The sequence below is a fragment of the Marmota marmota genome, unplaced genomic scaffold (assembly GCF_001458135.2).
Source record: "Marmota marmota marmota unplaced genomic scaffold, marMar, whole genome shotgun sequence".
Taxonomy (NCBI): domain Eukaryota; kingdom Metazoa; phylum Chordata; class Mammalia; order Rodentia; family Sciuridae; genus Marmota; species Marmota marmota.
Window position 1 is genome coordinate 642,921 of NW_025999896.1, and position 24,579 is coordinate 667,499.

General features: G+C 48.1%; 3 protein-coding genes across 7 annotated transcripts; all 3 read left to right on the plus strand.

Annotated features, from left to right (window-relative positions):
* The first annotated feature begins 311 nt into the window (after nucleotides 1–311).
* On the plus strand, nucleotides 312–15,200 carry Acap1 (ArfGAP with coiled-coil, ankyrin repeat and PH domains 1). Of its 5 annotated transcripts, none has more exons than XM_015504402.2 (22): nucleotides 312–607; nucleotides 1,335–1,392; nucleotides 5,966–6,085; nucleotides 6,482–6,535; nucleotides 6,627–6,685; nucleotides 6,953–7,136; nucleotides 7,270–7,314; nucleotides 7,420–7,515; nucleotides 7,626–7,700; nucleotides 7,786–7,895; nucleotides 9,739–9,790; nucleotides 9,880–9,980; nucleotides 11,065–11,188; nucleotides 11,288–11,499; nucleotides 12,045–12,114; nucleotides 12,216–12,310; nucleotides 12,417–12,586; nucleotides 13,421–13,593; nucleotides 14,051–14,160; nucleotides 14,260–14,370; nucleotides 14,667–14,716; nucleotides 15,023–15,200. In XM_015504402.2, the coding sequence occupies exons 1-22, from the start codon at nucleotides 555–557 to the stop codon at nucleotides 15,121–15,123; spliced, it is 2,223 nt and encodes a 740-aa protein (XP_015359888.1). In that variant the 5' UTR covers nucleotides 312–554; the 3' UTR covers nucleotides 15,124–15,200. The 5 variants fall into 5 exon arrangements, with proteins under 5 accessions (XP_015359888.1, XP_048653920.1, XP_015359890.1 ...); XM_048797963.1 differs by lacking the exon at nucleotides 1,335–1,392 and adding an exon at nucleotides 5,100–5,234 and having other exon boundaries at nucleotides 5,949–6,085; XM_048797964.1 differs by lacking the exon at nucleotides 312–607 and adding an exon at nucleotides 5,100–5,234 and having other exon boundaries at nucleotides 5,949–6,085.
* A 663-nt stretch (nucleotides 15,201–15,863) lies between these two features.
* On the plus strand, nucleotides 15,864–18,241 carry Kctd11 (potassium channel tetramerization domain containing 11). Its single transcript, XM_015504406.2, has one exon. It carries the CDS (start codon nucleotides 16,628–16,630, stop codon nucleotides 17,324–17,326), a length of 699 nt encoding a protein of 232 aa, XP_015359892.1. The 5' UTR covers nucleotides 15,864–16,627; the 3' UTR covers nucleotides 17,327–18,241.
* A 558-nt stretch (nucleotides 18,242–18,799) lies between these two features.
* Nucleotides 18,800–21,291, plus strand: Tmem95 (transmembrane protein 95). Its single transcript, XM_015504511.2, has 7 exons — nucleotides 18,800–19,059; nucleotides 19,245–19,331; nucleotides 19,523–19,603; nucleotides 19,712–19,732; nucleotides 19,853–19,957; nucleotides 20,071–20,158; nucleotides 20,275–21,291. Exons 1-7 carry the CDS (start codon nucleotides 18,894–18,896, stop codon nucleotides 20,315–20,317), a joined length of 591 nt encoding a protein of 196 aa, XP_015359997.1. The 5' UTR covers nucleotides 18,800–18,893; the 3' UTR covers nucleotides 20,318–21,291.
* The last annotated feature ends 3,288 nt before the right edge of the window (nucleotides 21,292–24,579 follow it).

The following is a 24,579-nucleotide window of genomic DNA, read 5'->3' on the forward strand; positions in this document are numbered from 1 at the left end:
ATGACTGATGCAATTAATTTAGTTAACCATAAATCCAACCCTCTTCAATTTTTTTTAATAACCCCAAAGGGAGGGATTTTCATTTGTATCTTCTAATGAAGAAACTGAGGAATCAGAGAACTTACACAGGGTCACACAACCTACACGACCTCTAAGTGACAGAGCCAGGATTTGAACCTACATCACCAGCCCCTCCACCCCCCCCCAAACTCAACCACTAAAAGAGAAAGAAGCAGAGGGAGAGACCAGGGGCCCCAGGAGGAAGGTGACAACAGATAGTCTCTAGGGGCGGGGCTGTGGCTTCTCTGATCTCAGGCCCCCCTCCTCCACCCAGGCTCCACCCCTGCCCCTCCCAGCATTGCCTGGAAGTGTGGAGTGAGAGCTCCTCCTAGAATACCCCTTTCCTTTGGGGACAGAATTGTACCCCCCAGGTACAACCCAGCAAAGGACCCCCTCCTTCCTCATTGAGGCCATTCTTGGGGCAGGGAGTGCCTTGGCCTATATCCCCACCTGCCTGGCCCCGGGGCCCTCTGGCCCCACAGCAATCAAGTGAGATGACTGTCAAGCTGGATTTTGAAGAGTGTCTCAAAGACTCACCCCGCTTCCGGTAAGTATGTGTAGGTTGGGGGGGGATGGCCAAGGTGGGGAGGGTCCAAAATCGCCCAACAGGACAGCATACACACAGCTTTTCGCAGGCCAGATCAACTTCAGGGTATAGGCCTCAGGGGAGGAGAGAAACCGGGTGTGGTGCCTGTAATCCCAGTTATTTGGGAGGTTGAAACAGGAGGATCTCAAGTTCAAGGCCAGCCTGGGCAATTTAGTGAGACCCTCTCTCATAAAGAGCTAGGGATATAGCTCAGAGGTAGAGAACCCCTGGGTTTAATCCCTAGTACCTCACACACACACCAAAAAAAAAAAAAATGTGACCAGAGGAAGCTGATGGGCCAAAGTAGTACTTCTGATATCAAACCAGAGTCCTAGTTTGATCTCTACCCTGCCCATACTGTCTGGTCTCTCTAATCCCCCAGAACTGATATCCCTTCCTCCCTCTCACTGGGACCCCTGTCCCTCCCCCAACACCTGCTCTGGGCGGTTAGCAACTTCCGGCTCTAGTCACCACATCCATCTTTCTTCTCTTCCTGCTCTGGCCTGGCCTGTAATAGCTTAGACTGTGAAGTAAATAAGCAAGATCAGGTGGCTGGGTGGCCCTTCTCAACCCAGCAGCTTTTTATGTCTGTCCCCACTGCCCAAAACCCCCAATCCCAACCCTGAAGAGGCTTCTAGACCTGATGGACCTGAGATCTGTTCCTGTGACCTCATCCCTCCTTCCCCAGAGCCTCTATCGAGTTGGTGGAAGCTGAAGTGTCAGAATTGGAGACTCGTCTGGAAAAGGTGACACTTACATGGAGAGGTGACCCAGGAATCTCTCCTGGATAAGAGGGCTGGGCCATGGAGAAAGTTGGAGACTGGGAATAAGTCCTAGGGTTATTAAATACTGACTGTGTAGGGTATATATTTTGGGGACAACACAGAAGCCAAAAAGAGGTGGTTCTGTGTTCTCATGGTACATAGGATCTTGGAAAACAAGATTCACTTGCAGACTTATGTTCTGCTGCTAAACCCTTGCATTGTACCTGACCCTGGATATTTAGGAGAACAAGACTGTCAAGACTGTTCTAGCCCCCAGATTGGCTGTGGAAGTCAAACCAGTAAAGCATATAAACACCAGATGGAAAGACCTTCCCTGACTGTTTTATAAAATTGCATGTAGCACACACACACATACATACACACACCCATACACCCATTCTCCTCCCTTACTCCTTACTCTCATTGACCCTGCATTTCCTTTTCTTTCTTTCTTTCTTTCTTTCTTTCTTTCTTTCTTTCTTTCTTTCTTTCTTTCTTTATTTCTTTCTTTCTTTCTTTCTTTCTTTTCTTTTCTTTTCTTTTCTTTCTCTTTTCTTTTGCAGTACTGGGGATTAAACCCAGGGGCATTCTACAACTGAACTACATCCCCAGTCCTTTTAGACAGGGTCTCACTAAATTGCTGAGACTGGCCTTGAACTTGTGATCCTCCTGCCTCAGCCTCCTGAATCACTGGAATTACAAGTGAACCAAGCCTAAACCGTTACTAGTTTTCTATTGCTATGTAACAAATTATCACAGGAACTGTGGATGTAGCTCAGTGGTGGAGCACTTGCCTAACATGCACTAGGCCCTAGGTTCCATCACCAGCAACATACACACACACACACACACACACACACACACAGAAAAATCACAAATTTAGTGGTATAAAATAATAAACATTCTTATAGTTTCTGTGGGCCAGGAGTCTGGGCATGGTTTAGTTACTCCTCTGCTCAGAGTCTCCTAGACTGAAGTCAAGTTCAGTCTTCTAGACTGAAGTCAAGTTCTTAGCTGAGGTTGTAGTCTTATCTGAAACTTGGGACTTTCTTCTGAACTCACAAGATGACAGAATTCAGTTCCTTGCTATTGTAGAACCGAGACCCTCATCTTCTGGAGGCTGCCCACAATTCCCTGTTATATGGCCCTCTCCATTGACACATCACATAGCAGTTTGCTGCTGCTTCTTGTGTTCATCAAGGTCAGAAGGAGTCTTCCTTATGTGGGCTAGCAAGGTGGCACTGATGTTTATGGAAAGGTAATCACAGGAATGTCATCTATCACCTTCGCTACAGAGTATGACCTCACCATGAGAGTGCTGTCCCATGGCCTTTGCCATATTCTGTTTATTTGTAGTAAGTCACAGTCATGCTTACACTCAAGGGTGGAGATTAGAAAAGAATGTATATCATTGTGGTTCAGCTTAATATGTATTCATCACACTTGCCTGTTTCTTTCTTTGTATTTTCCCCTACTAGAACAAAAGTGCCATGAGGGGCTTTTATGCTATATATTTGCACAATCCGTAGTGCCCCAAAGTCTGAAAGCTAGTATGGGACCAATTCATTTCATATATATGTGTATGTATATATATGTATATATATGTGCATGTTATTATAAAAACACACACTTTTTTTTATTTTTTGAGACAAGGTCTTGCTATGTTGCTCAGACTAGCTTTGAACTGTTGAGCTCAGGCAATCCTCTTGCTTTTTTCACCAGTATCTGGGACTGTAAGCACTTGCCACTGTACTCATTTTTTTAAGAATATTTTTTAAATATATTTTTAGTTGTTGATGGACCTTTATTTTATTTATTTGTATGTGGTGCTGAGAATCAAACCAAGTGCCTCACACATGCTAGGCAAGTTCTCTTCCAATAAGCTACAACCCCAGCCCACTGTACTAATTTTTAAATTTTTAAATTTAATTAATTATTTATTTACTTAAGTACTGGGGATTGAACTCAGGGGTTCTCTACCACTGCACTACATTCCCAGCCCTTTTTATTTTTTTATTGTGAGATAGGGCCTCACTGAGTTGCCCAGGCTGGCCTCAAACTTGCAGTCTGCCAGTCTCAGCCTCTCAAATAATTCTCAAGAATCCATTACACCTGGCTTCATTGTTTTTTTGTAATTAAACTTTTTATTTTGAGTTAATTATAGAATTGGAAAAATAACAAGGAGAAGACCTATGTACCCATCACGCAACCTCCCCCAATCTTAAGATCTTGTGTAACTCTACTACATTATCAAAACCAGGAAATTAATCTTGTTATAATACAATTAACAATAAAGCCTATAGAACTTACTCAGATTTTATGTTTTATGTGTACTAATTTGTTTGCATGTCTTTGTGTATACATCTATCATACTTTGTCATATATACTCACATAACTATCACCACCTTTATTTTTATTTTTATTATTTATTTATTTATTTTGATGCTGGGGATTGAACCCCTAGGGCTTTGTGCATTCGAGGCAAGCACTCTACCAACTGAGCTTTATCCCCAGTCCCTATCACCATCTTTAAAAAAAAAAAAAAAATATATATATATATATATATATATATATATATATATTAGCTGTAAATATATTGTGTCCCTGACAATATATTTTATTTATTTATTTTTATGTGGTACTGAGTATCAAACCCAGGGCCTCACAGGTGCTAGGCGAGTGCTCTACCACTAAGCCCCAGCCCCAGCCCTATCACCACCTTTTAAAAAATATTTTTATTAGTTATTGATGGAACTTAATTTAATTTGATTTATTTATATATGGTGCTGGGAATCAAATCCAGTGCCTCATACATGCTAGGCAAGTGCTCTACCACTGAGCCACAGTCACAGCCCTATCACCACCTTTAAGGTATAGAACTTCTATCACCACAAAGGAACTTCTACAAGCCTTCCCTTTATAGTAATACCTCCTCACCTACTTCTCCAATCCATGGAAACCATTGATTTGTTCCCCATCTCTATACTTTTGTCATTTCCAAAATGTTATATATAAGCTGGGTATAGTGGCATATGCCTATAGTCCCAGATACCTGGGGAAACTAAGACAGGAGGATCATAAAAGGTCAGCATCAGCAAATTTTAGCAAGACCCTGTCTTGAAATAAAAAATAAAAGTGACTGGGTATATCCTATTGCTCAGTACCCACCCACAAATACTAGAATGTTATTTAAATGTAATCATGTAGTATATGACCTTTCAAAATTGGTACTTTTTTTACTCATAATTATGCCTTTGATATGCTGGGCAGTAATATTGGCCAAATTGTTACATTGTATGCATATATTAATATGTAACAATAAATCCCACCATTATGTATAACTATAATGCACCAATAAAAAATGTGGAGGAAAAAATAATGCCCTTGAAGTTTCTCCATGTTGTAGCACATATCAATAGTTCCTTTTTATTTGAGTACTATTCTATTGTATGATATACTTGTTTGTCTCTAGAAAGATTTTTATTCATATCTTTACTCAGTAGGGCTGGGGTAAGTAAGGATCCAGTCCACACAGTGAGTGATCTGTGAGCATCTTTGTCCCTTGGCACAGACTGATAAGATTTGATCTTGGTCAGTTTCCTAACAATTACTGATCCTGCTAGCCACTGGCACATCAAGCTCTATTTCCCTAAAGCCTCCATAAGCCCCAGAAAATGTTTTTTTTTCAGTTTAACAAAAGTACACTGAACACTTATGAATACCAAGTTCCTGCTGCCCTGCATTTTTTCACAAAGCCTGCCTAATGGTCTCCTGCCACTCAGGACTGAACTTGAAGGACTCTACTATGCTCCATCCCAGACATGGTAACTGAGGCCAGAGTCAAGCATATTGAGCCTCAGGGACAGTGAAGTAGCAGCCCTGCACAGATAACAAGGTCCAGGGGCTAGGAGGCTGACTTGGAGTTCTAGCTTAGACACCTGGTTCTTCCAGGGCCACTCCCCAGGTCAACCGCTTGCCTCCTGGTTTATCAGATCTCCTTGTTTGTCCATTGTGAGAGTGCTTATAGGATAGACCCCAGAGCACCCTAGCATCCTACTTGGCCCTGACCCTGTGGCCTAGGTGACCAATTAATATTTACAAGGGAATGTTTAGTGAGCATAGAAAGGGACAGTCCCTGACAATAAAGACTGTAGAATTGAATCCAGCCATTAGAGAATTCAGCCTACAAGACAGACAATATAGAATGATGGTGTTTCTGGCAACTCCTTCATCTAAGTAGGTAGGCAAGGCAGGGAGGGACATGGGAGAGTGAAAAGGAAAAGACCTTTTGAAGGTAGATCTTACAGAGGCTTTAACAGGCTGAGAGAAATAGGTATGAATTTTGTATTAAGAACAGAATAGTGCAAGCCAAGAATCAGAACACAGCAGGTGTGTATAAGGAATGGGGCAGAGTAGGATTGAATTGGAGGAAAGGTCGGTGAGGTCAGAAAGGGGGAGGTAGCCCTGGGAAGGGAAAATAAAATGGGGCAGGGGTAGAGGGTGTTGCCTGGTGTGGTGGCTAATGGCACTACTCCCAGGTCTCCTTTTTCCCCAGCTCCTCAAGCTGGGAACTGGCCTCCTGGAAAGTGGGCGCCATTACCTTGCCGCCAGCCGTGCCTTCATTGTTGGCATTTGTGATCTGGCCCAGCTGGGTCCACCAGAACCCATGATGGTGGTATGTGCAGAATCTGAAGGGGGGGTATACTGGGGTGGAATGAGGGAATGGAATGAGGGAAAGCTGTGGAAAAGGAATACTGACCTGAGGTCTGCAGGTCTCAAGCTAGAGCAGAGCTGGGGCTGCCATACAAGATAGCCATTAATAGGTGGGGTCTAGGGGCTGGGGATGTGGCTCAAGCGGTAGCGCGCTCACCTGGCATGCGTGCAGCCTGGGTTCGATCCTCAGCACCACATACAAACAAAGATGTTGTGTCCGCCGAGAACTAAAAAATAAATATTAAAAAATTAAAAAAAAAAATAGGTGGGGTCTAGAGTTGGGAAGGCCCTGCTTCTCCAATGCATGAATGGTTTTATTTCTCTCTTATTCTCTCTTTCTGTGCCTCTTCTTGCCCAGGAGTGTCTGGACAAATTTGCTGTGAGCCTGAATCACAAGCTGGACACCCACGCAGTAAGTGGGAAAAACTAAGGATGGGAGTCAGGGGACAAGGCAGGGTCATCTATTGTCCTGATCTCCATCTGTCAACTTCTTTTTCCCTCAGGAGCTTCTCGATGCCACCCAGCACACGCTACAGCAGCAAATCCAGACCCTGGTCAAGGAGTGAGATTGGAGGGAAGGGGGCCTTTTTGTATTTCCCAGAAAGCAGCCCTCTTCCTGTTGCCCCAGGGACCTCCTTGATTGAAGGAGTTGTTAGATTGGGGGTTTCTGGTGGCCTGATTTCTATTCTTTTATCCCAAGGGTCCCTTTCGATTTCCAACTGTACATAGGCTAACTGAAAGGATGTGGGTGGGTGGGCCTTATCCTGGGAATTGTCTATTGGAGGCAAGTGGATATTTCTATAATTCTGTGTTATCTTCTCATGCCCAGAGGTCTCCGGGGTTTCCGAGAGGCTCGCCGGGATTTCTGGCGGGGGGCTGAGAGCCTAGAGGCTGCTCTTAACCACAATGCAGAGGTCCCTCGGCGCCGTGTCCAAGAGGCAGAAGAGGCTGGAGCTGCTCTGAGGAATGCTCGAGCTGGGTACCGGGGACGAGCATTGGATTATGCCCTGCAGGTACCTGTCCCAGCCTGTCTTCCCCAGAGTACCAAGGACCTGGGTAGTACTTCGAGGTTGGGAGTCCCCGAATTGCAGTGAGAAGGGGGTACTATGATTTCAAAACTGACCTGAGATTTTTTTGGGCCCTCAGATCAATGTGATTGAGGACAAGAGGAAGTTTGACATCATGGAGTTTGTGAGTTTCACTGGTGGTGAGATGAGCCTGCTGACAAAGAATAGGAAGAAAGAGGGAGAGAGAGGTCATTCCTCAGCTCTTCCCTCTGCCCACTTTGTCCTCCAGGTGCTACGCTTGGTGGAGGCCCAGGCTACATATTTCCAGCAGGGCCATGAGGAGCTGAACCGACTGGCCCAGTATCGCAAAGACCTGGGTGCCCAGGTAGGACTCAGGGATCAGTCAGATGATGTAGGGAGGGTAGGGGTTCTGAGATGACTCTCCTGGCCTAGTTGAAGGAGACTTGAATACCTGAGATGACTTCTTATACCCAGTTGCACCAGCTGGTCTTGAACTCAGCACGAGAGAAGAGGGACATGGAACAGAGACATGTGCTACTAAAACAGAAGGTGAGGGGCTGGGACTGTGCAGGAAGCAGACAGACCTATAGCCTCTACCCACCTCAGTTTCCTTTTGACCCTCTTGTGCCCTCAGGAACTGGGTGGGGAAGAACCAGAGCCAAGCCTAAAGGAGGGGCCCGGTGGCCTGGTCATGGAAGGACATCTCTTCAAACGGGCCAGCAATGCATTTAAGACCTGGAGCAGGTGAGGGCAGGGCACCCCAATCAGCCAAACCCACCTGATTAAGTACTTTTTGAGTAGTGTTAGTGCGCTAAGCACAGCAAGGAAAAACAGACAACCACCACCTCATAGAGCGTTCATTCAATCAGCAAAGACAGACCATAAACATAGTAACTAAGTTGGTTGCATGTTATATTAGAAGGTAATAGTGCCATAGGAAAAAAGAATAAAATAAGGTATATGGCAAGATGAAGGGGGGGGTGGTTTTACTTTATTTCTTTTTGCTTTTGGTGCATTATAGTTGTACATAATGGTGGGATTTGTTGTTAAATATTAGTACATGCACACAATATAACAATATAATTTGGCTAACATATTTATATGTTTTTCAATGCTGGGTATCCAACTCAGGGCTTCAAACATGCTATGGCTCCATCACTGAGCTACATCCCCAACCCAGGGTTTGCTATTATTTATTTATTTATTTATTTATTTTTAAAACCTGGAATTGAACCCAGGGGCACTTAACCACTGACTTGTTCCCAGCCCTTTTTAAATTTTTTTTTAAATTTTTTGTTATAGTTAGACATAATACTTTTATTTTATTAATGAATTTATTTATTTAGGTGCTGAGCATCGAACCCAGTGTCTCACATGTGCTAGACAAGCATTCTACCACTGAGTCACATACCCAGCTCCCCTTTTATTTATTTTTTATTTTGAGATAGTAAGTTGCTTAGGGCCTTGCAAAGTTTCTGAGACTGGCTTTGAACTTGTGATCCTCCTGACTTAGCCTTCTGAGCTGCTGGGATTACAGGTGTGTGCCACTGTGCCTAGCTGTGATTTTAAATAGTGGGTCAGGGTAGGTCTTGTGAGAAGGTGACTTTTGAGTCATGACTTCAAAGATATCTGGGGGGAGAGTGTTATAGACAGAAGAAAATCAGCACTAACGGGGCTGGGGATATGGCTCAAGTGGTAGGACACTCTCCTGGCATGCGTGAGGCATTAAGTTTGATCCTCAGTACCACATAAAAATAAAATAAAGATATTGTGCCCACCTAAAACTAAAAAATAAAATTTTAAAAAATCAGCAATAAGGCCTTGAGATATGTAGGATATTTGAAGAACAGTGGAGAGACCATGGACCTGCACAGAGTAAGGGAAAAGGAAATATGAAATAATGGGGGTGTGAATCATTCTAGGACCTTAAAGATTTTTTTTTGTAGGTCTTTGGTGTCTACTTTGAGGGAAACAGGAAGCTCCTACAGGTTCAGAGCAGCATGGTGGCATGCCCTGACAAAACTGCTTTCCCTTCCAGAACTACCACTAGCCTGTAGGAGACCTTTGTGAAGATTAGAAAATTGAGTCCCTTTCCCAGGATACTTTCATTTGTCAAAAATTGTAGCAATAGTACCAATTCAAATGTGACTCTCTTCTGAAAATACCCTCATGGACACACCTAAAAACAATGCTTACCACATATCCAGGCATCCCTTAGTTGAATCAGGATGATACATAACATTAACCTTTTCCCCTACCTAGCACTGCTATCTCCTTAAACACTGGCTACAATTCGGGGAGCGGGGGGGGGGGGTTGTAGCAATAAACTTATTTTTAAAAAGAGAGAGAATTTTACTGCCATCTGCTGGAAAATTGTCCTTGTAAATATAACAAATTAGGTTGTCCAAGATTATGAGGAGTTCCCTTTAGATATCTACCCTTCTCTATCCCTTCATGGGATGGTCAGCTCATTTCTCTCTCTCCTCAGCAAAATCCTCCTGGGGCAAAGGGCACAGCCTCTCTTCTATTCCTTCCTGAGCCTCCTCCCAAGGCTGCCCACATTTATAACTATTTCCACCTTCTGCAGACGCTGGTTCACCATTCAGAGGAACCAACTGGTTTATCAGAAGAAATACAAGGTGGGTAGGTCCTAGAGGCCTGGGCCCCAGGGAAACTCAGCCCTTCCCTATGGATGGAGATCAGCACTCTTATCATCATCTCCTGCCAGGACCCTGTGACAGTGGTGGTGGATGACCTTCGCCTTTGTACAGTGAAACTCTGCCCAGACTCAGAAAGGCGGTTCTGCTTTGAGGTGGTGTCAACTAGCAAGTGAGTATAGTCCCTAGCCAGCAATATTCTAATAAGTCTCAATAAGCAACCAGAAAGACAGGGTGACCATAAGAGAGAACCCCCATACAGGCCTTAACTTCTTGGTGACTGGATTGAGAAAGGGACAGGGTGATGAGGGATATGTAGGAGGATATTACCAATTGATACAGAAGTACAGGTGCTCCTCAACTTACAATGGGGTTACATCCCAGTTAACCCACTGTTAAGTTAAAAATATCAAAAGTTGAAAATACATTTATTGAATATACCTCCTGATCATCATAGCTGAGCACAGCCTACCTTAAACATGCTTACTTACGTTAGCTTGTAGTTGAAGAAAACAGTTTATTTTATTAAAAAAAAAAAAAGTATTGGGCTGGGGATATAGCTCAGTTGGTAGAGTGCTTGCTTTGCATGCATAAAGCCCTGGGTTCAATCCCCAGCACCACACACACACACACACACACACAAAGTGTTGAATGTCTCATGTAATTTATTGAATACTCTACTGAAAGTAGATCAAAATAGTTGTATGGGTACACTTCCACATAACAGTAAATTAAAAAAAAAAAAATTAAGTCAAAGCCGGGCATGGGGTGACTTAGAGACCAAGGGACTTAGAAACCAAGGCAGGAGGATCCTAAGATTGAGAGCTCAAGTTAATCTTATTTATTTTTTTTTAAGTTTTTTTTTTTAGTTGTAGATGGACACAATATGTTTGTTTGTTTATTTTTATGTGGTGCTGAGGATTGAACCCAGTGCCTACACATTTGAGGCAAGCACTCTACCACAGAGCTACAGCCCCAGCCCCTCAAGTTAATTATAAGTTGCTTCAGCCACTCAGCAAGACCCTGTCTCAAAAAATAAAAAAGGACTGAGGATGTAGCTCAGTGGTAAAGCACTTCTGGGTTCAATCCCCAGGACCAAAGAAGACAAAGTTAAGCCATCATAATAAGTCAGGGGCCACATATATTTCAATACAACTGGAACCAGCTGAATACTAGCTGAATGTGTCCTGCCATATGGCTCCCCTGGCCTCAGATCCTTCCTCAATCACCCTCTCCCCCTCACTACCTCCACCCAGGTCCTGCCTCCTCCAGGCTGACTCTGAGCGCCTCCTGCAGCTGTGGGTCAGTGCTGTACAGAGCAGCATCGCCTCTGCTTTCAGCCAGGCTCGCCTTGATGACAGCCCATGTGGGCCAGGCCAGGTATCTCAATGTGGGCATGTAGGGCTTAGCTGCCCTAGGAAATGGGCCACCCCTTATCCTAAGCCCCTTTGTCATCCTTTCTTTTCCTGTCTCCCCCAGGGCTCAGGACACCTGGCTTTGGGCTCTGCTGCCACACTGGGCTGTGGTGGAATGGCCAGAGGAAGGGAGCCTGGGGGAGTTGGGCACGTGGCAGCCCAGGTACAGAGTGTAGATGGCAACGCTCAGTGCTGCGACTGCCGGGAACCAGCCCCAGAGTGGGCGAGCATCAACCTTGGAGTCACCCTTTGCATTCAATGCTCTGGCATCCACAGGTCATTCCCAAGGCCCCAAGCATGAGACCCATTCCTTCTGGCTGTGGTGCATACCAGGTGTACCCAGATGGGCTTAGCCTTCATTGATGTCCTGGTCTGCCCAAGTTTGGGGAAAACACAGAGGAATTTACTAGCTTGGTTGGAGGAAACATGGGTCAGGGCTGCTGAGGGTGGAGAAGGCCCACGAAGACCAGAAAGAGAAGTTGTGAGGCCTTAGCAAGTCTATAAGGCCCTCACCCCCAGTCATTCTGGTACAATGAGAGGGAAGCAGGATGGTATGGAAAGTTTTGTCCAGGCCAAGGTACCCTCAGAGAAGTGAGGTGGCTGGAGAGGATGCGGGTCTTAAAATGAAACATAGGAAAGAAGGAAGGATTGGTGAACAGGCAGGATCCTGCCAGGATACATGGCCCAGCTGGCTTGCCTCCCAGCCCAACTCCTCTGCATGGCCTCCCATGCAGGCCTTGCCTTTGAGTGTTTACTGGAGCAGCAGCAGAAGTTTCAGGCCACTGCCCACAGTGGACATGACTCCCTTTCTGGCCCTTCAGGAGCCTTGGTGTTCATTTCTCCAAAGTCCGGTCCCTGACCCTGGACTCATGGGAGCCAGAACTAGTAAAGGTAACTTGGGATATTGTGAAGAGGGCAGGTGAGGAGAATGAACCAGATTCTCACCCTATAACCCTACCTGTCTCTCTCTGCCTCTGCCTGGCCTTCTGAAGCTTATGTGTGAACTGGGAAATGTTGTCATCAACCAGATCTATGAGGCCCGCGTGGAGGCCATGGCAGTGAAGAAGCCAGGGCCTACCTGCTCCCGGTGAGGTTGGGGTAGAGGTGCCCAGGACTCCCCTCCATGGGGGAAGCAGGAGGGAGGGACCTGAGATAGAAAGGGAGCAGACTCTTCTCTCGCCCCTCTCCTCCAGGCAGGAGAAGGAAGCCTGGATTCATGCCAAATACGTGGAGAAGAAGTTCTTGACCAAGCTTCCAGAGATTCGAGGCCGAAGAGGTGGCAGAGGGCCCCCGAGGGGGCAGCCTCCTGTGCCCCCAAAGCCTTCCATCAAGCCCCGGCCAGGGAGCATCAGATCCAAGCCAGGTAGAACATTGGTTGGGCATTTGTTAAGATCCATTGTGTGCTCAGCACAGTACCAGGCCCTAAACGGAGACACAGAATGAGGACCAGGCCCTCCCCTTGAGTCTTGGAGGGCCAGGAGTGGTGGCACATACCTGTAATTCCAGCAACAGTGACTCTGGAAACTGAGACAGAAGAATCCCAAGTTCAAGGCCAGCCTCAGCAGTTTAGCAAGACTGTCTTAAAATAAAAAGGCCTAAGGATGTAGCTCAGTGATAGAGCCCCCCACCCCGCTCCCCGGTTTAATCCCCCTTATTAGGGATAGAGAAAGAATGTTGCCTAAATCTCTGCCAGTATCTCTGTCTCTGAGCATCTCTTTCTCTCAGAAAGTTAGAATGGGGCATGGTGCTAAGTACAGGAAGAAGTGTGGGGTGGGGAGTGGGCAGGGAGGACTACATTAGGGGTATCCAGAGCATAAGAAAAGTCAAGAGTGGGAAAGATCTCCAAAGGCCTGGAAGGAGGTTGTGAGCTTGGCTGGAGCAGAGGAAGGTGAGAGCTGAGACTGTCAGGGAGAGTCAACTCACCTGTGACATCCAGCCTGTCTGGATAGTCAGGGTGGTTAGACAGGATGAGGTGAATGATGCTGTCTCCCATACCCCAGGGCTCCAGACACATGCATCCTCACACTTATATGTACTCACACCCATGTCACTCCATCTCACCATAGTCCTGAGTCATGAAGGCCTCCCCACAATTTAGAAGTGACCTATCCTAGTGCAGCATCAGGATACCAGGTTAAGGGTTTTCTTCCCAGACTCAGCACTGATTATCCCTAACAGAACTAAATCCCCCTAACAGAGCCCCCCTCTGGTGACCTGGGCCACCTACACCCCGGGGCCCTGTTGTTTCGTGCTGCTGGGCATCCTCCATCCCTTCCCACCATGGCTGATGCCCTTGCCCATGGAGCCGATGTCAACTGGGTCAATGGAGGTCAGGAAAATGCCACACCGCTGATCCAGGCCACAGCTGCTGTAAGAATCATGCTGACCTCCCCATCCCACCCTAAGGCTCCTTTTCTCTGACTTCTACTTCAGACTTGGGGTCCAGCTCTTTCCTCTTCCCCACTCCCCCAGTGTTTCCCTAGGGTCCCCACCCCATAGGGAGAGAAGATAAGTAATTGAGACTCATTGCTAAGAGTGTGTGATTTAAAACCTGAGTTTGAATCCAGGGTCTTACCGCTTAACAGTAAGACTTTGAACAAGATGTTAATCTTTCTGTGCCTCCATCTCCTCATCTATAAAATTGGGATAGCATATCTCATAAGGTTGTACTATGGCTTTAATATATGAAAACGTGTAAAGAGCTAGAAACAAGCCTGACACTTGGCTGTACCCTCCCGACCCTTATTTACCATACCCCACCTAAAACATCTTGAAATCACCTCTAAAGATGCCACTCTCAATCCTCCTTTTTGACTTCTGGATGCAGAATTCTCTTCTGGCCTGTGAGTTTCTCCTCCAGAATGGGGCAAATGTGAACCAAGCAGACAGTGCCGGCAGAGGCCCACTTCACCATGCAACCATTCTTGGCCACACCGGGTAGGGCAGCAGGAGATGATGGCCATGGGGAGGAAGGCTCTGAACAGGATGAAGGCCCTAGGGGTGAGATGGCAGAGCTGAACCTACTGTCCTCTCCAGGCTCGCTTGCTTATTCTTGAAACGAGGAGCTGATCTGGGGGCTCGGGATTCTGAAGGAAGGGACCCTCTGACCATTGCCATGGAAACAGCCAATGCTGACATCGTCACCCTGTGAGAATGCCTGAAGGGTGGGGCTAATGCCAACAAGGGAGCTTGCCTAATGGGTTATGGAGGGATTGGGCCAGACAAAGGATGTGTGGATTGGGGTGTGTAGTAGGAAGGTGGGCAGACAGGGTAAGAGGATGGGAGTTCATCCTGAGAGCCATCATTCAGGCACCACCATTGCTGACCGGCATCTTTTAAGCACTGGACACTGGGAAAAATGAATGAAACACAACCCAGCTTGAAGGATGGAGCTGAGGAAGGGTGAGGAGAACGTTATTGATCCTTAATTCCTTCTCCTTCAGGCTACGATTGGCAAAGATGAGGGAGGCCGAAGCGGCCCAGGGCCAGACAGGTAAATTCACCTATCCCATCCCTGGAAACCCAATACCGGAATTCTGGGCTTCTGGCTTTGGTGACCTGTCTCCCTCAAGCCCAACTGCTTTAATTCAGCGAACGTGTATTGGGCGCATCCGTTGTGCTAGCAGCTCTGAATAAAAAAGCAAAGAATAGGCGCCTCTGCTATGCTCAGGCAGCACTAGTTCTCTCCACCCACGCTCCAAGTTCTAGCCCCTATCTGGCCGGCCTCAGCTGCCTTACGGTGCACTTCAGTGCTAGGACCCAGCTGTGGGCCTCCCAACATTTCCTCCCTCTCCCTCAGGAGATGAGACATATTTTGACATCTTCCGCGACTTCTCCCTAATGGCGTCAGATGATCCGGAGAAGCTGAGCCGGCGTAGTTATGACCTCCATACGCTTTGATCCCAGACCTTGGGGGCCCTGCTCCTCCCCCATCCCTTCCCGTCTCCACTGCCATTAAAGCCTCTGTGCTTTGCTCATCTCTTCGTAGATCATTTATTGGGCGCCACCTCTGGGACCGGCAGAGTGTGTAGGGCGCTGCCGCTCCTGGGATGCTGGGAGGAGTTGGGAGTCTTCAGGCTCGAGTCACGCACGCAGGAGGCGACACTTGGGGGAGTGCAATGGCAGATAGGGCCCCAGGCGGCCTTGGGGGGCGGGGTTCTCTGGCTCCAGAGACGTGGCCAGACTCGTCCAGCTAGCTTGGGGTGGGGGCTGGCGTTCCCTTAGGGGAGCTCGCTTGGGCCACCCCGGCCGGAAGGCATCCCTGGAATGCGGTGGCTCAGCACCCGCCCCCTCGGGAATTCCCCACGGGAGCCACTGGAAGGGAACTGGCCCCCTGGACGGGGACGGCCGGACCTCGGTTTTCTCACAGTGGTGGGATTGGAGACTCCAGCCCCTGCCATGTTGCAGACGTGAGGTCGAGCACACCTGGAGGACCGCAGGGCTGTCGCGGCCACATCCGGGGCTACACGCATGAGTCATCCCACCCCCATTCGCGTCCGCCCGTCCAGCCCGACAGCCCAGTCTCTCCAGTCCGCGACTTTCAGCTCCCACCTCCACCCGAGCCCCGCGAGCCCCGCGGGGGCNNNGGGGGCGGGGCGCTAAGGGGCGGGGTTGTCTCTTAAAGAGCCCGGGGCCGCTGCCCTTAGGCCACTTCCTGGGGGCGGAGAGGACCTCAGTGCTGCGATACTGCAGGAAGGCTGCGGTGCGGGAGTCCAGAGACTCGGCGTCTTCCATCAGAGCCCTCGGACACTCCCAGCTCAGACCGAGAGTGCATCGTTGCACCACAGTCAGTACAAGTGTGGCTCGCCATCCGCTCTCATCAGCTCCGGCCTCCATCTACTGGGCTGAAGCCAGGCCGGGCCTCTGACTGGTCTCCGGAGCTCTGCGTGGACTCGCATTCTGCCCAAGCGATCTGCCCAGAAACTCGGAAGCTGGGCCCTTCACAGTTGGCCCTGTGCTCGCCACCGTCACCTGCTGGTTGGATTCCGGAAACCCATTGTCGGAAGACCACAGAAAGGAACTACTGACCACCCTAAATCAGATACGTCTACACCAAATGCTCTCTTCCCCTCTCTTGGCTGTCTTTTGTTATTTTCATCTGTTCTTTCAACTTCTCTGTGCCCTGAAATTCCATAACCACCACCAACGTAGCTAGGGTGAGCTACAAACCTTGCTAGCTTGTACTCCAGCCTGTGCCTCCAACCTAGCGAGTCACAACCAGCCAATTCTGCACACACCCAGGAAGTTCTGCCTTTCTTCTCCTTCCCTGTCTCCTGTACTCCCCAAAATTTCCCCTCCTCCTGTGTCCTCTTCGCCCCCTTCTTTTGGGGGCCCCGTGACCCTGAATGTGGGGGGCACGCTATATTCCACTACTTTGGAGACCCTGACCCGCTTCCCAGACTCCATGCTGGGGGCCATGTTCAGGGATGGCACTCCGATGCCCGCCAATCTCAACCACCAAGAAGGTGGCCAGTACTTCATCGACCGGGATGGCAAGGCCTTCCGCCACATCCTCAATTTCCTTCGGCTGGGCCGACTGGACCTGCCTCGTGGGTATGGAGAGACAGCCCTTCTCAAGGCAGAAGCTGACTTCTACCAGATCCGGCCCCTTCTGGATGCCCTACGGGAACTGGAGGCCTCGCGTGGGACCCCTGCATCCACAGCTGCCCTGCTCCACGCAGATGTAGACGTCAGCCCGCGCCTGGTGCACTTCTCTGCTCGCAGGGGCCCACACCACTATGAGCTGAGCTCGGTCCAGGTGGACACCTTCCGAGCCAACCTCTTCTGCACCGACCCCGAGTGTCTGGGTGCCATGCGGGCTCGATTTGGTGTGGCCAATGGGGACAGAGTAGAGGGGGGGCCACATTTTCGTCTGGAGTGGGCGCCGCGCCCGGCAGAACTCCCTGAGACCGAGTATGGCAGATTGGGGTTACAGCCACTGTGGACTGGGGGGCCTGGAGAACGTCGGGAGGTGGTGGGCACACCAAGCTTCCTGGAGGAAGTGCTGCGGGTGGCTCTAGAACACGGTTTCCGCCTTGACTCCGTCTTCCCTGACCCTGAAGACCTGCTTAACTCCAGATCTCTGCGCTTTGTCCGGCACTGAGGATGCTGTCCTCAGTTTGATGGTGGGGAGGAGGGGGAGAGGGGCAGGCTAAGGGGATAAAAGCTTCCTGAAGCCTCTTTCTAGCTCTGGTGTCGGAGCTATGAAAGTCAGGGGTCCCAGTGCATCTGACTGGAGCCCAGATGTGGGCTGGAATTCCCAACTGAGCCCACCAAGGACTCACAAGTGGTCCAGAGGGTGTGAACTGGTGCTTTACCTGAAAGAGGCAGTGAAGGTTCCCTTGGTTTGTTTTTGCCTGAGGCTGGAGACTTATAGTGTTTCTTTAATTAAAGCTCAATATTCAGGGGTCTGAAAAGTGGGGAACACCTCCATGCCCAGGTTAGACCTAGCAAAACCCCCAAGGAACACTGAAGTCTAGGGGGAAGGGGATACTTGGATTGTCCTAATGTAGTCTCCTGGACTGTGGCTTCCCCTCCTGGCACTGGGTGGCTTGGACTGGCCTGACCAATGAGAGGTCAAAACGCTCTGGAACATGGAAAAGGGGATTCCTCGCTGTGTCTCAAGCCACCTATGGAGCGGGAAACAGATCACAGCCCACCCTAGGTTGACATAAGGGAGCTAGGAGAATCCTCATTAGCAAGAGGGCTGGAGCACTCCCTGGAATTCTAAGTGTTTTAAAAGATCCCATATTGTAGTTGAAGCTGGCCATGGGGAGGAGGGTGGTATCTTTTTATGTACTGGCCTTACTTCATTTGTATATAAGTGCATATTAGCCAGTGTGTCTGATTGATACGTAGGTTCCTGGTACCCTGGTTCCATCAGTGTTGCTGACTGTGGTGTCTATGTGATGGCCCTTCTCTGATCTTTATATGTCCAGGCCTGTTTGGGGTTGCCCAGCAACTGTTCTGGCACAAGTTTATCCATGGTATATGTGTGAGTAAACTGAGATTTAGTTAATCACAGGGTGTGTGCGTGTGTGTGTACAGGCATTTATGTTTATGTGCCCATGTCACCACGTAGGCAGGAGGAGCCTGATTGAGTTTGAGTCACAAGGATCTTCCTGGGAGAAGTAAAAGAAGTCACTGGACTTAGCTGGGCTTCTGGAACCTGTAGGGGACTCTTAGTTGCTGGGGTAACCATGGGCCTGTTACTAGGAGATAGCTGGGGAAGGCCCAAGGCTGCCCTGGGCAGAGAGAAGAGATGAAGAGTTTGAGAAAGTGAGGGAGAATATGAGAAGGGATGAGATTTCTGGGTCCCTGAGTGGATGTGATACACATGTACAACTTCTTCAGTGGGGGAGTCACCCATTGATTATCATGGATGATTTACAAGAAGAAAAATAAAATAGCTTGTGAAACCACAGACTTGTAAAGGCCACTGTCCCCTTGCAACAGAAGCCCTACTTTCTCTATCTTCTACTAGAGATATCTTCTGCTTTCTCTCAATTCCTCAGGCCCCAGCTTTACACCAACCAAGGATGGAGTAATGACATTGTTCTAGAACCTCCAGCTGTTCTAGAATACTCTAGAACCTCCCAGGTTCACAAAGCATCCTGAGGCCTTCCTAGCCTAGTTAGGACTAACTCCAACCCCGTCCCTCAGTAGGCCTTATGTGGATGCTGGCAGTAGGTGGAGTTTTCTTGGCAGCTGCCCAGGCCTGTATATTTTGTCGCCTCCCAGCTCATGACTTGCCTGGTCGCCTGGCTCAGCTCAGCAGCCAACTGAAGGCCGAGTGGAAGGAATGGGCTTCCCCAGATTTCTCAGCCTTTGCCTTAGGTAAGAGTTTCAGGGACAGGACCACCAACAGTTCCTATGCCCTAAGGGAGACAGTATTTGACTTGCCAGCTGGACATACAACCCTCAGCCACTGCCTCAGTCCACACTGGACACACTGATCTCTCCTGGGAAAACTTCAGATCCCAGGAAAGAGCCCAGCACAACAACCTGGGCTGGCTGGTGAGGGAATGACTGTTCCTTGTCCATCTCCACAGATGAGGTGACCATGAACAAAGTCACAGAGAAGACTCACAGAGTCCTGAGGGTCATGGGTGAGGTCAAAGGGAAGATGAAACCTTGGGGCTTGGGAGGACACCAAGGAGGAGGATGGGAGACTGGGAAGGGCACAGGTGGAGAAGGGAGGGCTGACCAGGAAGGGTGCTGAATGTATGTGTGGGGGGGGGGGGAGGTGAACAGGCAGTCCTGAGACCCAGGGCAATAGAGCTGCTCTCTACCTCCTCAGAGATCAAAGGGTCCATCTCCTCACTCCCTTCATATTGGCAATGGCTTCAAAAGACCAAGATCCCCCAGTATACCAGGGAAGGTGAGGATGCTGGAAGGGCACGCATCAAAGGTGCCTAGGATCTTAGACAATGGGGTATGTGGCTGAGCGGCTCATCCACCTCCATCCTCTTCTTGTCATTCATTTCAGCTCTTTGTGCCCCAGCCTGCCGTGAGTAGAAATGGAAAGGGCTAGCAAGGATGAGAGGCCTACAGTCTAGCAAGGAGAGCCTGGCAGCTCGGGAGGAAGTTGGGTAGCTGGAAGGGTGGAGGCCAGGGCTTCCCCGGCCAGCCACGCTCCTTCTGTCTCCTGCAGGGGGCAGCACCATCCTATACAACTGTTCCACCTGCGAGGGCACCGAGGCGTCCTGTTGGCCCCGAAAGCGGTGCCTCCCAGGTCTTTACTCCCAACTCGGCCCCGCCCAGCCCACATCCCTAAACCGATAGTCTCTCCCAACATCCGCGGACATCATCCCCTGGATCATCCATGGCCTTCTGGGTTCCCCGCAGGTAGTCACGATCTGCGGGAAGCCAAGATTCTGCTGTTCTCTGTCTTTGGAGCTGTCCTGCTTCTGGGTGCTCTGAGCCTCCTGGTGGAGTGAGTTGCGGGATTAGGGCAGACTGCCACCTCTTCACCCCTACCCTCCCTCCTTCCTCCCAGCTCCCTCCCATGACTTTTTGAAGCTTACCATCCTCTCCTCTGTTTTCCCTCAGGTCCCGACACCTTCAAGCAAAGACACCTCCAAGCAAACCGTGACTTGTGAAAATGCTTACAGTCTCCCCACTTGCAGTTCTAAGGAATATGTGTACCCACAACATCCATATCACTTTGTGGAGAACCAGCCCACCCCTTAGTGCCAATGCAAAAGTTTCATTGTTCCAGACCCTACAACCTAAACATCTCCATGATGATTCCCAACATCAGAGGAACCCAGGCACCCACAGCTGGAAAGTTCCTCCCCTCCAGCTTTCCACCAATCAGACCAGGGCAGTGGGCCATGCCAGGAAATTATCTACAGAAGGAAAGAATCCCCTACACACACACCACCACTCCCACACCCCTTCTGCCCATTCCGGGAAAGCCAGGGCTGTCTGCCCCCAAAGCTGCTCTGAGCGCTCCTATGACTGATTGGGAATCCGGGAATGAGTGTTCTGGAAAACTCCCTCCCTCTCTGTTGAGACCACATCAGTCAGCCCGCTGGCACACTGTCCCTCTATTGTGTTAATGTTGAGCAGCCCTGGACTCCTTGGAAAGGCCTTCCTCCTGCTGGGCCCAACTAAACCTGCGATACTATGTTCTCCATTTCTGCCTGGCCTCTGTTTGCAAGGGGGAGGGCAGTGAGGGGACCAAGACCTTCAGTAGAATGTCTTTCCTCAGATTCTATCTCAGTAGATATTTAGCAACCTCTGGATACTTTTTATTGTTTTGATTGAGTAGAGATGCTCCTTGTACATAGTGGGTAGAGACATGAGATGCTGCTAAACCGCCTATGATGAACAGGAAAGTTCTCACAATAATGTATTATACTGTCCAAACATTAATAGTTCATAGCCGAGAAATCCTGGTATTGGTTCTCTATTAGGAGTTATTGATGTAGCAGATGGAAGATGAACATGGGGGGGAGGGGAGGCCTGTCACCAACCACAAGTCTCAATCTAAGCAACTAGGACTGGAAGGGATTCCAGCCCTCACATAGCCTAGTAGTTTTCAAAGCAGGTACTTGGAGGATTTTCTGCAAGTGTTCTCAACCAGCTGCACATCTGAGTCACCTGAGCAGCTTTAAAATTACTCATGCTTGGGCATTACTTCCAGAGTCTGAATTAAGTGGTCTCATATAGGGTCTTGGTTAGTATAACCTGTAGCCAGGGATCGAACTGCTGCCCTAAGGGTACCTATAGAGGCCCTGGGGATGGGGAGAGGACCTCCTACCCCTTCCACAAGAGAACATTCTAATCCAATTCCTTTGTTTTACAAATGAAAATATGAGATCCAGAGATCATACAACTTGTCCAAGATTATACAACTTATTCATCTGATAGTGTGTGCAGCTGCCTTGTACCCTCCTACACTGTCTGCTTTCCAGGCTCAACACTTGGAGTTGTCCTTGTTTTCAAACCCAACATTCAGTATATCAACTGTCCATTTCTGCCTGTGTGTGTGTGTGTGTGTGTTACTGTGGATTGAATCCTGGAGTGCTCTACCACTGAGCTTCACCCTCAGTCCTTTTCATTTTTATTTCGAGACAAGGTATCAGTGAGTTGCCCAAGGTGGCCTGAAACTTGTGGTCCTCCTGCCTCATCTTCCCAGGTCATTGGGATACAGGCATGTGCCACTGCACCTGGCTTCAGTCCTGCTCTTTTTTCTTTTTTTTTGCAGGGGGCAGGTACTGGGGATTGTTATTTTTTTTATTTTATTTTATTTTTTTTGAGACAGGGTCTCAATAAGTTGTTGAGTCTCGCTAAATTGCTGGGGCTGGTCTTGAATTTGTGATTCTCTTGGCTTAGCCTCCTTAGTCCCATGTGCCACCATGCCCAACAGTCCTGCTAATTCTTGAAGAACCTCTGTCCTATCTGTCCCCTACTGTACATGGTCTCCACCTCATCCTGTACTCTCTCACAACGAACCCCAATCTCCCAGATGCATCATCTGACTCTTCATGCTCCCTTCCAATCCATGTCAACGTCAGTGGCCACACTGGTCTTCCTAAATCGTCATATTGCTCACATCCTCTTGTCTAGCATCACAAAATAATTAAGAACTTGGGTTTTGGCCAGGCACAGTGGTGCTTGCCTGTAATCTCAGCAGCTCTGGAGGATGAGGATAGTGAGTTCAGAGCTAGCCCCAGCAACCTAAGGAGAACCTAAGTAACTTAGAGAGACTGTCTCAAAATTTAAAAAATAAAAAGGATTGGGAATGTGGCTCAGGGGTGTTAAGGGATCCTGTGTTCAATCCCCAGTACCAAAAAAGTGGGTTTTGGGGTTTTGCAATTGGGCTGCCTGATTTCAAATCATGGCTCTCTAACTGCACTTTGGGCAAATTATTTAACACCTCTGTGCCTGTTTCCTCCTTATATTTTAAATTTCTTTATTTAGTAGAACTAGGAATTGAACCCAGGGCCTTGCAAGATGAGCACTCTACCATTGAGCTACTTCATTGTCCAGTGTCCCCAGTGTGTGTGTGTGTGTGTGTGTGTGTGTGTGTGTGTGTTTGCGATGCTGGAGACAGAACCCAGGGCTTTGCACATGCTAGGCAAGTGTCCTACCACTGAGCACACACACCCACCACCCTCCTCTTTTTTTTTTGTCCTGAGGATTGAACCCAGGGGGGCTTTACCATTGAGCTACATCCCCAGGAACTTTTAATTTTTTGAGACAGGGTCTCACTAAGTTGCTAGGGTCCTCTCTAAATTTCTGAGACTGGCCTCAAACTTGTGATCCTCTTGCCTTAGCCTCTGGAGTAGCTGGAATTATAGACAAGAGCCATGATGCCCAGCCCAACCCTTCCTCATCTTTTTTTTTTTTTAAGAATTTTATTTATTTATTTATTTATTTATTTATTTATTTATTTTAGTTGTAGATAGACACAATACTTTTTTTTAGGTGCTGCTAAGGATTGAACCCAGTGCCTCACACATGCTAGGTGCTCTACTGAGCACCAACCTGAGTGCTGGCTCCTACTACTGGCTCCACTGAGCCACAACCTCAGCACCCCCTCTTCATCTTTTAAATGCAGATTATGTATTTCTTTGATTCCATGGCCTTTTTCTTTTTCTTTTTACATTTTAACATCTCTGAAATCAGAATTCATCTTAAACTGAAGTCATGCCATGACTTAAAAGATATGTATTTTATCTTAGCAATACATAAAAAAGTTATGTATTACAATTGATAATATCTTATATTCAATGAAATGCAGTAGTACTTATAGGATTGTCATGACATCCAAATTTACATAAAATGATTGGGACTGGGCTTGACATATTATGGACACTCATTAAGTATTACCACTATAATCCCTGTACTCCCTGCTTCTTTCTTGCCTACAGAATATAGACTTGGTCTCTGTTTACCATGGTGGTCAAAGATTTCCATCTGCAGCTCCCACTTGTTTCATCTGCTCTTCAGCCCAGAGCTATGCAAACACAGATCTAACTGGAATCTCCACTCCCATTCCCTCCATCTATCTCAGACTCCGCATGTCCAAACACTCCTTCCTCCCCGACCCTACTGCCCACTTGTGATTGCTCTCAAGTTTAATGTCAGTGCCAACTGTATTATGCACATCCTCTTCCTCCTTCTTCTGTGAATGCCCACAAACTCACTTCTTATCAGCAATCAAGTGATCTGCCTTTGTAGTAACACTCCATTGACTCTGGCTCCCTCATGTCTCTGGAACTTTCCCTATCAGCACTGCTCACCCATCCCATCCCCGAAGCCATACTGAATCACTTGCCCAAATACTTTGTTTCCTTTTGTCTGTCTTTGCCCAGGCTTGTCCTTCCACCTGGGGTACCTTTCTGATATGGTTCAGACATCACTTCTGCAAAGCTGTCTTGGCTCCTGGGGCACAGTAGAGTGTCGCTTCTCAGGGCATCTCTCAGCTGTGGCACCTGTTACATCAAGGTGATGATGTTTCTTCACTTTCTTCCCTTTAGTCCATGCATTGCCCTTTGAAACCACTGCCTAAGGGTTTGTTATCTTTGTTTCCATCATGCCTGGCACATAGTGGACACCAGAACACATCCCTGACAGTTCTAGGCCCTTCCCTTGTTCTGGTGATGTACATTCATATTCTTTTTTTTTTAATATTTATTTTTTAGTTCTTGGCAGACACAACATCTTTGTTTGTATGTGGTTCTGAGGATCGAACCCGGGCCGCACACATTCCAGACAAGCGCGCTACCACTTGAGCCACATCCCCAGCCCTGTACATTCATATTCTGTCTCTCTCTCCCCCCACTCCGTTTCTTGGCAGTGATGGGGATAAAACCCAGGGCCTCATACATGATGGGCAAGCAC